Genomic DNA, 13,470 nt, shown 5'->3' with positions numbered 1-13,470 from the left:
AGAGGCTGCTTTGCAGAGGAGCGCGAGCAAAGAAGCATGCAGAAATTCTTAGGGGTGGGGAGCAAGTTTTAAGGGCTGGTCCCAAGCCCCCACGCAGGGTGGGTGGATCAAGGGGAGGCAGAGTGTGAGGTCTGTGTCATTCCAGGTTGTCCCAGGCAGCCTAGCACTGCCTGAGCCAGGAGCCAGCAGCCTCTCTCCCGTCCAGGCTCCTGAACTGTGTGACACTGGCCTGGCCTGGCTGATGGAGGTCACCTCCCTGCCACTGACTGGCGATCCCCCTGCTGCCCAGAGCTGCCTGAACCTCGGGGCTCACCCTCTGTTCTAGTAATTACAGAAGGGGATGTGTGGTTGTTTGAAGAACTAATGGAAGCGAGATTCGTGAGCCGAGTGGCTTCCACCTGCACGAGGTCTCTGTGGGTTGCCAGGGCTTGAACTGTCCGTTCCCATGTTCAACAACAGAAGGGGAACTCAGAGGCCACCGGCCCTTGCCAGACGCTGATGTGCTAGAGAAAATCCAAGAGTCAACCCGATCTCAACCGTGGAAACCTCCCAAAATAAAGCCTAATCACGATCACGATAAGACACCCCATTTTGGCTTTTCAAATGCCCCAATATCCCGACCAGGGTTCCCATGTGAAAGATCTGGAAGTTCTGGATGGTGGGTGGCAAGACCAGGCCTTCACTTGATCTGCCCGGTGAGCAGAGGCCCCGAGCCTGGGCCCTGCTGGCCACTCCCTGGAGTCCAGCTGGTGCCCACGTGCTTGTATTTGGCTTGTTTTGTTTAGGCCACACAGTGCTTCGAGGTTTGGGAATTCCACATGAAATTCCAGATATCTAGCTTCCTTTGAAAAATCTGGAAGGGTCTGGGTGTACCAAGCCCACATCCCTGCACAGCTGCCCTGGGTTTGATCTGACCCGTGCTCTCCAATGTCCTCCACTCCCCACGCCCACCCTGCCTCTCATGTGTGGACCTTCCTGGCCCTGTAAGCATCTTCTGGGGAGCTCTCCTGTATTGCAAGGCTTTCCTCTTGGTTGACAAGCACAGAGACTCTGCTTTCACTCCTGCGTTGCCCCGTGAACTTGCGCAAGCCAGGGGCTTGTGCTGAGTTCCTCATCTGTGCTGTGGGATGAGCAGGGGAAGGACTGGACCGTGCGGTCTCAAAGATTTCAGACTCCAATGTCCCGGCCTTCACGAAGACAAGTCCCAGGTGGAAGGAGAAGGCCCACAAGGGGATTTCCATCGGCTCTGCATTCTCACGGGGATGGTCCGACCCTCAGTACCCCTTGCAGAGACCTCAAAGGAGATAACCTGGTCCCCAACTCAGGGGATGGGTAACCTTACAATTTATTATCCAAACTGGACACTCAGAGTGAAGGAAAGGGTCTTAAGAATTACCCTTGATTAACAGGTATAAAGCAGCACTATTTTTGACAAGCCAGGATAAATGGTGACTCTATGAAAAAGAAGAGAAATGGGCCTTACCTCTCTGTGTCTCAGCTGAAAGCTTCTGCCCTCATGGTAGCAGTTGTAGGTTTTCAGCAGGCTTAAGAGCTCCGACCTAAAAAGGTAAAGACACACATATGCTCTTGGAATGTGGTGGGGCCTTGGATGAGGCATTTGGCTTCGCTGGGCTCAGTTTCCTCATTTGTAAAATGGGCATAATGTACACGTTTTGCCAACAACATATAATCCATTGAGAGACTAGACTTTGCCATCAGACACACACCCTTTAGTCTTCTAGAGAGTTTTGGAGATCAGTGCTCCTGGAAAGCCCAGGGTGGGGCTGTGAAGGAAGCAAAACTCACAGAGGGGCCCAGGTCACGTTGTTGTACTTCTAGGGTGTTTGCACAATGTCACTATTATAGATAAGAGTTCCTGACAATCTCCCTGTGCCTCACTTCTGAGTCACCTTCTCAGAATAAGTCACTTGGGCTTGGATAATTGGCATTTTAAAGGCTTGCTTTTTCTCCCCATATTACTTCCTACAAGGGTCTGGGGTGGCTGCTATGAAGGTACCACCAGGATGCCTCTTCCCCATCCTGACTTGCTGGACGTGTGATCAAGGGATGAAGGTGACAGCCCTGAGAGTAAGATCCTGAAGGCCCTAGGATGGCTACTCTGTCCAAATGCTGTCTCCCCAGAATAAAGGGAAAGCCACAGCTTGTGCCTTGGCTGAGGTGTGGCAGAGAGAAAATGAGGACAGCTCCCTGTACCCAAGCTGGGCTCTGCAGGGCAGTGCAGTCCAACAGACGTGCAATGCAAGCTACACACATCATTTTAGATCTTCTAGTAGCTATATTACCAAGGAAAATAAAACAGGGGAAATTAGTTTTAATAACACATTTTATTGAATCCAGTGTATCTAAAATATTATCATGTCAACGTGAAATCTATGTAAAAATTATTAATGAGATTCTGGCTCATTATTTTATTTTGTAAGAAATGTTCGCTAGCTGGAGCATCTTTTATATTCACTACATCTCTCCAGCCACAGGTCCCGTGCTCAGCAGCCACATGCAGCTGGTGGCTCCCCTACTGGACAGAGATGCTCTTGAACCTCTCAGGTAATGCTTTCACCCACACTCGAGCAACCCAGGGCCTGGATGAGAAAAACACGCTCTGGTGCTCTGTTGTGCAGCCCCGTGTGATGTGGGGTGATGGCAACTGACAAGGGAACCCGTTTACAACTTAATGGCATTAACAATGCAGGATTCAATACTGCATGTTCACTGTGCTTATAAGTGTGCAAACGCTGAATATAAAATTGTTAGGATACGTACATGTATAACATATCTAATTAATCATGTATGGTTGTTATTATGACTTTTTTCAAAATGATATTTAATATTGTTACATTGTTCTTATTATCAGATCTAAATAAGGAAAATGATGGTGTGGGAGTATTGTCTGTTTTCTCAGGGTCTTTAGTAGGAGGACCCCAGGGGGCAGGTCCTCAGTAAAAGCTAGTCCATTTCAAGGAGGCTTGGTTTGTCTTCAGGATGGCAGATAGGAGCTGCCCAAATTTAGAAAATATTTGGACTCAGGACTTGAAAAGCAAGATAAAATGAAAAAATACACTTTTCTTTAGTTCAGCAATGAACTTGGAAAAGTATCCCAAACAGTTTTTTTATGATGAGACTAGAAGTCTCATCATAAACAAAATAAAATAAATAAAAATAAGCTGAGAAAAATATACTTTTTTAATAAAAACTCAAAACTAGTTTTGAGGGTTTTTTTTTTCCTGAATTGTTTAATGCAATAAGATGTTAGTATTGCTCTAGTTTTTATATAAATTAAATGCCATCTCTGCAGATTCACAGCAGGCACTGTCACACTTTCCTGCTTTTGTCTGCCCAAGGAGGCGGGGGTCAAACTCATGCCTTGATCCTTGATCTCCAAAGAGAAAGGCTTCAAAGAGAAGTGCTCTCATCACTGTCCCTGGGGCAGGCACATCATCATGTCTACAAAAAGCGCCCAGAATTCCTCTACCCACAGGCTGCGCATGGCAGGGGAGTGGCCACGGGGGGAAGGCAGGCATGGAGACCCCTCTTTGCTCACAATGGCTTACTTCAGAATGGACTTGCTGTCGCTGATGGGCACGTGAGAACTGGGCGGACAATCTTCCTTCATCTTTTGCTGTTGTCTGCAGACTCGGAAGTTACCTGCTGGTAGACAAAGGAGGGCCCACAGACACCTAAGCTGGGAGGAGTGATGGCCAGTGTGGCGCCGGAGCCTTGGTGCAGAGGCCGGAGCTTCTGCCTCACCTCCCACCTCCCCACCCTCTCACGTCCCCACGCCCCGACCCCTACCTCACTCCCACCCCACCCCTGCCCCCAGGTACAGGGCCAGACCTAGAGGACTTCATGCGACCCCACACCCGCACATGTCAGCCCTGACAGGGCAAGGTCAGAACTGCCCTATCAGCCCCCTTCCCGAAACCTCTTCATGATCCCTAGGAGTCAGATCAATCTCCTCAATATTTCAGATTATACGCTTTTTTTTCTTGATGGACGCCCTGAATGATGGTTTCTACCTTGATTGCTCCCTCAAACCTCTAAGTCACCCCTGGCCTTTCTCCTCCGTTTCCACGGAGCCTGAGGTGGTCCCCCCATCACTGCCTTTGGAGTCAGCACACCTGGACCAGCTCTCTTAGGGACGGGCTAATCGGTACCATGTTCACTACATGCTGGAGACTGTTGAGCATATTCTATGAATTATCTTGTTTATTCCTTACAACACCATTATGAGGTAAGTACCATCCTATTCCCATTTCACGGATGAGAAAACAGGGACAGAAGTACTTGGCCCAAGGTTCCCAGTGAGTAAATGGCAAAGTCACCGAACACAAGCATCTAGACTCCAGATGCTGGTCTCTTAGCCCCTTCTCTATACTGATATCGGACAGTAACTTAAACCCCCGGACCCTTCATTTTCTCATCTGTACAATGGAGTAACCTCTATCCTATAGGATTGTTCGTGGACTCACCCATGAAACTGTCTCTATCTCTTCTCATTCACAACCTGGAAAAGTTTGTGGAGCTTCCCAAGCCCTCCTGGGTTTCTTTCACGGAGGGTAAATCCACTAGGGCTTTCTCTATCCTGTTGGCACCCTCCGTACTGATTCTTACTTCTCTCTGTCTCTGCATTATTCTGGCCGAGCACTCTCTTATCAAGGCCCCCTACGTGTCGGGCACTGAGCCACAGCTTCACACACACACGCATACTCTAACTTTGACCCTGCCTCTACCCCCCTTCTCCCAAGCTGCAGCTAGGAATCCGAGGGGTTTAGTTACCCTGGGAGGTGGCACCGACAGGGCACACAGTGTGTCTTTCACACCATGGAGCTTGCTTGGCTCCTTCACAAAAAACCCCAACATCTGTTCACACAAACCTGGCTCAATCGCGTCTTCCTGAGCTGTGTGTGTGCCAGTGCTACTGGGGGTGGGCGGGAGGTGGTCAAGGTCAGGTCCAACTGCTGTGGTATCGGTGACCTCAGAGCAGAGCCCGTCGCTGCAGAGGGGCGCTGACTCTGACTAGCCCAGCACACAATCTTCCCTGCTGGCTTGATCCACCCACAAACAAGATGTGCCAGCCTTCTTGTGGCCACATGAGCCTTGAATGAGCATTTGATTCTGGAGGCAGGGGACACACGGCTGGGGCAGAGAAGCTGAATGGTTTGAGAGAGGTGGGCTTCCCAGTGACATCAGAATCATCCCCTAAATTCCTCCCCTCTGCCTGAGTCTACAGTGAGGCAAACTGTGGCCTGCAGAGAGGGCAGGCCCCCAGCTGTGGCCAGCAGCCAGCCCTACCTCTGTAGGGCACAGGGCATTGGCACCGTGGGGGCCTGGAGCTGGGGACCTCCAGCTGCCTTCTTCTTGGCCTATTTCAAAATAGGGTTTCGGTTCCTCAGCACCTCAGATACCCTGTGGAAAAAGTGATCTGCCAGGCTCCCTCTCTGGGTCCTTCCTCAAATGCTTCCGATGCAGAAGCTGGCTTCAGCTCCGGGCAAGGCTGGGTTTCTCAGTCAACACTGTTTCTGTGGGTCCATGACACAACTGTCTTGCTTTAAGCAAGCGCATAATGGCAAGGGCTGGATTTACCCAGAAATAACAAGAGATGGTTTTTTCTCTCGCCTTGCTTTGTAGCCAGCTTCTCTTCCACTCCTCCCCACTGCCTGCTCTGAGCTCCAGCCTTCCGGAGCTGCTCACGGTTCCCCTAATGGGTTCTATGCTTTTGCTCCCATTTGGGCTTTTACAGCCATTCTCTGCTCAGAACCCAGCGCCGTCCTCGTCCTGTAGCCTAACCGTAGCTCGCCAGGAAGCCCGTGCCGGAGCAGACCCTTCTCCAGCAGCAGCAGCTTCTCTCTGGCCTAGCTCCTGCTCCCGGCTCTCCGCTGCAGGGCCGGCCTCTTGTTTTGACTCTCCCAGGAGAGGAGGAGGGTGGTGTGCCTGGGATGTTGCTTTTCTACCTCACCACTTGTTCCCAGCACGGAGTGCAAGCCTGGGACGCTGCAGGACGTCCGCAAATGGCTGTTAAATTATTGGACGAATACAGAAAGCCTCATGGGGTCCCCCAAAGTCAACTTTCCAGAGTTGTGCATACACAGCTGGACCAAATCATGCAAAAGTCTCCAGGGGCCAGGGAAGTGACTCAGCTGAGGGACACTGATCAGGGGACTTGGGGACACATTCCCCTTCCAGAGGGGCAGATCTTCTGGTGTTTCGAAGCCAGAAATCTGGATTTTTATGGGCTACATTTTACTGTTTAAAGTTGGGTGACTGGGGTAGAGACAATTACTGCCCCTGGAATGACCACGTGATAGCTCCCGTCCCCCAGCCCCCCGCAGCTATGGGGCCACGTGACTAGCTCTGCAAACAGAAGTGTTGTTGTCACTCCCAGGCCAGTGCATCTGAGCCAGTGCATGACCCTGCAGCTCTCCTGTTCCCTGTCGTGGTGACCCAGAAAGCCACATGTCCCAGTAAGTACAGCTTCTTGATGGTCAGCCTGGGACCCAAAGTGCTTCTGCGGACCGGACGCCTCTGCCAATCCACAACGAGTATGGACTGGGAAAGAGAAATAAACCTCTGCTGTGTTTCAGGGATTTGCTACTGCAGCATAACCTAGGCTATCCTGACTAATTCAGCAAATAGTAAAGTTAAAATGAATATATATATGTGTGTGTGTGTGTGTGTGTGTGTGTGTGTGTGTATAACTGCTGGCGCATGACATGACTCCATTTATAACCCTGTCTTTCTCCCAAAGCATGTGGGGAAGCATGTGCCCATTTTGCTCTATTTACTAGGGACACTTACAAGTGGAATTCTCTGTATCAAGCAGTGATTAGTTATTAATAGAAGATGCTTCTTAAAGTGCTTTGGGCTGGGAGCTGCTAAAGACCCGTGTAGCTTCAGTTGCATGCTTTTTCCTCTCTGGGCCTTGATTTTCCCATCTGTACAATGAGAATATTGATCTCCAATGAGTTAGAAATTTTCTCAACTGTAGAACTCTTTGTTCAAATGCAACAGTTACGCAAATCAGATTAAAGGGGCCGCTCTGGTTGAAGGTGAGGTGCGTGGCGGGGCGCCCCATCCACGGCTTTGCCTAGGGCTCTGGATAATACTGTGCTGAGTAACACAGGAGATGCTCCCCGCAAAGGCCTTCTGGAATGCTTTACCCTCAAGAGCCTGCTTATTTAAAGGACACGACCAACGAGCTGAGTGTCTCCAGCTGGAGTTGGGTGACATCAGCTGGGGGAGACAGCTCAGAGGGAATCAGGAGGAAAGTGCAGAAGGGTCCTGGATTGCAGAGAGCAAAGCGAAAGGAGAAGGTGGCTCATAGGGTAAACAGCTTATGTGGCAGGGACAGAGAAGGGGGTACACCATCCCAGGTGAGGGAAGGAGATAAGTGAGCAAGGCTGGGGGGAGGCAACAAACGAGGGCTCTTTCAAATTGCCGGGCGGGGCCTGAGCCTTACAGGGGGGGAAACTTTGCTCTATAGAAAAACAATCTCTTCTTTGAGAGAACCACATACTGCTGTGTCCTCGGACATCCGTCATGTGTGTGGCCCGAAGCCAGTCTCGTGGTCTCTGGTTCTCACGTGTCCCATCCCCCGACCCCAACTCGGCAACACCTCCATCTCCTTGTGTTCCAGACCTCAGCTCTGGGGTCACTCTCAGAATTCCTCTCCAAATGCCAACACCGCATTTGTGCCTCCTTTACCCGACTGGAGGTTGAGGCGGTTTTCATTGATTTTGATACTCCCATTGTCTTGTCCAGTTCTCAAGTGAGCTGCATGTGTACCTAGGAGGCATCCTAGGGATAACCTGAATGAGAGAGCTTTGAGGGACCGCGGGCACACACACCCCAGGAAGAAAGCCAACTGAGATTTCTCTCCATTTGGAGCGTGTTCCTGAAACCGCCCCTTAAACACTCACTGTCCTCACGCATTGGGCAGGATTTAATGATCTTCAGTGGAGTGTTTTTCTACCTTTTAAAAAAGGACAATCTTATCTTTAAATAAAGCCCTAGGAGAAGCTTAACACACAAACGGATTAATGTGGGGCTGCTTTGGTTGAAGCAGGAGTAGGGGAGAGGATGGGCTGGCCCACCACCCAGGCACAGGCTGCAAAGCACAAAGTGACAGGTGCAGCTGGGCAGGCCAAGCCCTGTGGCTCTGGGGAGTCCAGCCTTCCTTGTCCCAGCCTGCTCCCCTCCCCCAGGCCCCAGAGCACAGAGCTCAGGCCCCCACACTTACTTCCCTGGCTGGAGGAGGCTCTGTCCCCAACCCGAGGACTCAGGCTGCGCCAGGGCTCCCTGTCCCCCGGAGGAGGGGCCCCAGGGCAGCAAGCCAGCCACGGTTACCTGTCCCAGTGAACAGGCAGTGGATTGTTTTCGCTTTCCACTTCAGCAGCTGCTCTGCCAGCCGTGAGGAGGGGCTGCTGAGGACAGTGGGCCCGCTGCCTGCCCTCGCTATTGTCCCTGGCCTTTGGTTTGGGACAAAGGACAATGAAGCCTTTAAAGCTGCGGCCCATCTTTCCTCTTTTGGGGTCATGGAGCTGGTTATTATGGGAGAAGGCAGCTCTGCAGCTCCTCAGGCCATCACTACAGCCCACTTCCTACTGGCTAACGGCAGAAGCAGAAAAAGAAAGCTAATGCAGTGGCGTTTTCATGAAGCTAAATCCACTGCATTCGAAAGCCTTTTATTTCAAGACGATGTGCTGCCTACTTTTTAGTCCTACGATGCCCTCTCTTCCATAAAATAGTGGCAGTGATAGATGGTCGTTGTTGTTCTAACTTGGCAAAATGGAAAATGTATCGGAATCCAAATTAAAATGTTCCGAGGATGTCTGTGAAATCTGAGTGCCTGGTAACCTCTGTTCTAACATCTTATAAAATTATGACTCTGAAGTTCTTCTTTAGGCAGGATTAAAATCAAATATGTAAAGACCGTGACATGGCGAGTCAAAGAAAGAGGACGGAGCATGTGGGGCACAGCTGGGAGCCTCTCAGCCCAGGCTGCTCAGACCAGAACGAGGTAGGAGGTTCCTAGGGAAAGGGCAGGTGCTGGTGACACTGCCATGCATTCCTGTGAAGCCTGAGTCTCCTGCTCTGCAGCCCGTGGCTGCAACTTTCAAATGCCAGCCAGGGCCAGCAGGAAGGTGGCGCAGAAAACAATGAACCTTTAAATGGGCCCTCCCTAGCTAGCACCTGTTAACCGGCAAATGGCAGGAGGTTGGCCAGGGAAGAAGCTGTAGTGCCTGCTGGTACCAGCTGCCTCTGAGAGGGGGTCTGGCCAGACACAGGCCACCCCCTGGCAATGTATTTGTGCCGAGAAAGCCAGCTGTTGGGATGCGGATGGCGGGCAGGGACGCAGCAGCTGCAGCTTCCATCCCCTTCCACACTGCTGTCCTTGCCCTTCCTCTCTCCTCTGCCTTCACCCCTTGGGCTTGGCCACACCGTCCCTGCCCCAGCCCTGGTGGCTGGAAGCCCAGAGGGGTGTTGTGCACAGTCCAGTTGGAGTCGAGGGAGAGCAGGAATGGCAGCTGCAGAGCCACCCAGCACCTCCACTCGCTGCCTTCCCCTCGGTCTACCCCTTGGCCCCAGCTCACCTTTACTGTATCCTCCCCACCCCCGAGGTCCTGGGCTTCCACCAACATTCCCCCTGAGCCTATCCCAGCACCAGGCTCCCTGACACCATTGCTCTTCCTCTGAAGAGCCCGGTCCTCTGCATCCAGGCAGGTTGGCCCTCCTCACAGCTTTCTGACAGTCGCCACCTAGAGGCAGTGCTGCACCCAGACCCCTGCAGCCAGGTCTCTGGCTTCTGCCCTTGCTTTCGAGGCCTGGCACCCTGGGGCAAGAAAGCATTTCCAATCCTACGGCTCCCCCTTACATACATATTCCCTGGCCCCGCGGGATTCTCCCTCCCCAGACTGAGCTTAGCTCTTGCCTATGGAAGAAGAGATCTAGGAAAAAAGGAATCCCCTCAGCTATGCTTTTTGGGCCAAACAGGTACTCAGAATGACCACTGGTTACTATCCCAATGGCCTGGAGCCAGAGGTGCAGGCCCTCCGAGTGCCAAGTGCCAGCTGCTGCAGGGCTGCACTGGGTGCTCAAAATCGCTGCCCCTCCTCGTCCCCCACGTCCTCCCATCCCCCCAGCCCGTGCTACCCACTGCACCAGACCTGTGTGCTGCATGCAGCTGCTGGAGATGGTTTCCTGTGAGACACGGTTCGGCTCAGAATATTCTGGGTCATGGAGCCCTCTGGAGTCTCTTGAAAGCTTAACACACTGTCTCCAGAAAAATGCCCGTGTGTGCATGACTGTGCACACATACACACACTGAATTTGCACACCATTGCAGGAGGATCAGTAAGCCCCTGCTCATGTGCTCCTGGATCTGCAAGTCCCAGGTTAAGAACTTCTGCTGAAATGTGTCACATCAAGAGAGAGGAGGCAAAGGGGCATACTAGAGAGAAGTCTGGGTATGAGCTTCGCTGGGGTATCAGCTTGGCACGTGACTTCAACGTGTTGTGACATCTCTCGGGCCTCAGTTTAGCCAAGATTGTCCTGGCAGCTGGACCAGAGTGTCTTTAGGTCTCTTCCTAGCTCTTTGGCTATGGGGCTGTATGACACCCTCGACTCCACCCCCCAAGGTCAGGCAAGGCAAGGGAAGGGGGTTCCAAATCTCTCTAAGCAGTGCATCCTGGGGAAGGAGGTCAGACAGCCAGAAAAGGAGACTGAGCAAACTGCAAGTTCCCCTTTAACAAGAGTGACAAAACTGCAGAAGCTTCGGGAAGTGCAGCCACTTCCTATTTGATTTTGATTTACTTTAAAACAATTTGAAAATATTTTCTTCAGTGCACTCTGTGAGAGAATAACCACCAGCCTTTGCAAGGATCTGGGTTTAAAGCTCTGCTCTGAGATTCTTTAGCTGTGTGACCTTAGGCAAGTCCCTTTCCCTCTCTGAACCTCAGGTTCCTCATTAGCTGAATCACCAACTGCTGTGAAGGTGAATGAGGAAACAGGTAAGATGGGCCTGTATGGGGTTCACCCATGATAAACAGAAGTTCCCAATAGAGGTCACAGTGGGAGTCAGGGTCTCCAGAGAGACAGTGAGGCTCTGGAGATGGGAACCTGGGACTCAGAGAGGATGACAGTCCTCAGCAGGAGCGTCTGTGAGCCACAACAACTGGCTGAGTTCACTCTCAAAACCAGGGTCAAGTCCAGAGTGCTTTCTGGTAATCAGAGTCTCCCCTTTGAGCCTTTGCATTTACAGGACCTGAGCTATAACACACGCCTGAGTTCTGTTCATGTTCTGTTGTTTTGGGTCATTGTCCAGCTGACCCTCACCCGGGGGGACCCTGGACTTCACTCTGTTCTCGACCTCCAGGCCACTTGCTGGAGTCTCATGGTGGAAATATGGTCCCACCTCCCGGCTTTCACACTGACACTTTAATCTGTGGCCTCAATCTCACTTTCCCTGTAAAGTCTCGAACCACAGGCACTACACACAGAGGGAATAACGACAAAAACTAATAAAAACGTACCAACAGTGTTGAAACACACCTCATTACAACTTCTTAGCCAGCAATTTTTTGACCTAGGTTTAAGGCATTCATCTTCTTCTCTCCCTTCCCCTTCCTCTCCTCTCCCTCCCCAGTACCCCCCCTGCCCCCCCAGCACCTCCCACTCTGCTGGCAGCAGCTCAGGAATTACTCAGGGGAGCCGGCGGGGGGGGTGGGGGGCAGGCAGATCGGCATTTTAGTTGTAGTTAATATTTACTCATGGCTTCTGGCAACAAATCTTGATTGTGCCGTGAGCAGTTAAACTAGAGAGAAGCCAGTGAGGATGCTTCCTGCAAGTGCAAGTACATGGCTTTGGAGTCCAACCTGCTTGGGCTAAAATTCCAGAATCCCAGCCCTCACCGGTTGTGACCCTATTTAATTCCTCTGTGAAGTGGGATTACTCACAGCTCTCTTTTCAGTGTTTCAAGAAAACACTGGCACTGGCCTGGCACTGATCCTGGTGTGAGAGAAGGCCCTCACTCCCCCAGGCCTGTGCCAGATGAATAAAAAAAAAGGCATCTGTCTGGAGTGGGAAGTGCAGGACACAGTCAGGAGCACGGGGGCGAGCAGAGTGGCTGGCAGGGTGAGCTCTGAAGTCAGTGGGTGAAATGAATGAGACCTGGCACAACAAGCCCTGGGTTAAAATCCTGACTCCACCACTGACTCATCTGGGTAAAACTGGACAATTCCATAACTCTTAAAGCCTCAGTTTTCTCATCTGAAAATGGGGATAATGAAAGTATCAAGGTTTGAGAAGTAGGTGGCATATTGTGCTAAAGCTCTTAGCACAGGTCTGGGAACAAGGCAAATCCTCTATAAATAGCAATTGTGAGGCCCTGCTTCTGCTATTATCTTGGTGTTCATGGTCTTCCATCCATGAAATCAGAATTGTGCCAGAGGCACTTCGAGCCTCTCCCCCCAGTTCTAAGATCAATGCTTCTAGGATATTGGCCAAGATGAGAGACAAGGTGGGCAAAGATGTAGCCTGCTGCCGCGCGCACACCTGCTGTGCTCAGGTTTTAGCTTCTAAAGTGCCCTCTCCTTGGAGGAGGTGCCTGGCGCAGTGCTCACTCTCAGCCTTGGGCCCGAGGCCCACAATACGCCAGGCTGGCAGAGGGAGGGGACTTTGCACGCGGCAGCCAAGGGCACCAGTGCCCAGACTCCGGAGCCCCCGGCTGGGGAAGGTCCTGGGCTCGGGCGGTGGGCGGAGGTCGGCGCTCCGTGGACGCCCCGAACTCTCTCGCCCGTGCATCACTCACCGTCCACTCATCGCGCTGTCCAGAAGCCGCTGCTGCTGCCTTGCTCTCGCAGTCACCGGAGACGCGTCCGCAGCGCCTACTGCTCCGGGGCTTGGAGCGTCAGGCCCGCCCCTCCCCGCCCCTCGCCCCGCGCCGGCCAATGGCGTCACGTCACCTTGTGCGGCCCGCTCAGCCCCGGGCACCGCGGGGAGGGTCCGCTCCAGGCGGTGTCTGAGGGGCCTCGGGGAAGGGTTGGGGCGTCTGCTTTGCGGGGTGTTCCCGGACTACACAGAGGGCACCTGGAGACTCGCGGAGGAAGCAGGCCCGACTCGGTCGGGAGGGTCCGGTATGCAGACCAAGGCCAGGGACCTTGGGGGAAAGGACACCCTTGGGTTTCCAACAAAGGTCGCTGTGCGGGCCCCGCAGTTACTAGTGTGCCTGTCACGAAAGAGGAGGTTATCAGTAGAACCTGAGCGATGTTAGTTTTTGCTCAAGGACCACCTGTGTGCAGTCCGGCTGTTTGCTTGCTGTGGCCTCTCAGAGCTCCACTGTATTTAAGAAGCCAGACCCTGGACTTCCCTGGTGGCGCAGTGGTTAAGAATCTGCCTGCCCATGCGGGGGACACGGGTTTGATCCCTGATCGGGGAAGATCCCACATGCGGCGGAGC

The 13,470-nt window shown here is 52.4% G+C and overlaps 1 protein-coding gene across 2 annotated transcripts in view; it reads right to left on the bottom strand.

The window, feature by feature from the left end:
• The window catches only part of RASSF4 (Ras association domain family member 4), a 33,556-nt gene extending 20,612 nt beyond the window's left edge, over positions 1-12,944 (bottom strand). The window contains exons 1-3 of one of the 2 annotated variants that reach the window (XM_082423911.1): positions 12,824-12,944; positions 3,570-3,663; positions 1,484-1,559 (exon numbers count right to left, since the gene is read on the bottom strand). In XM_082423911.1, the coding sequence (XP_082280037.1) occupies positions 1,484-1,559; positions 3,570-3,631 (138 nt within the window). In that variant the 5' untranslated portion in view covers positions 3,632-3,663; positions 12,824-12,944. Of the gene's footprint in view, positions 1-1,483; positions 1,560-3,569; positions 3,667-12,823 lie in introns of both variants that reach the window. The other variant, XM_082423912.1, reaches the window with a different exon arrangement.
• Between the last annotated feature and the right edge of the window lie 526 nt (positions 12,945-13,470).

The sequence above is a fragment of the Balaenoptera physalus genome, assembly GCF_965194825.1.
Source record: "Balaenoptera physalus genome assembly, chromosome: 14".
In the NCBI taxonomy this organism is placed as follows: Eukaryota; Metazoa; Chordata; class Mammalia; order Artiodactyla; family Balaenopteridae; genus Balaenoptera; species Balaenoptera physalus.
Note: the sequence above shows the minus strand (reverse complement) of the source record. Positions and strands in the feature narration are given on the sequence as shown.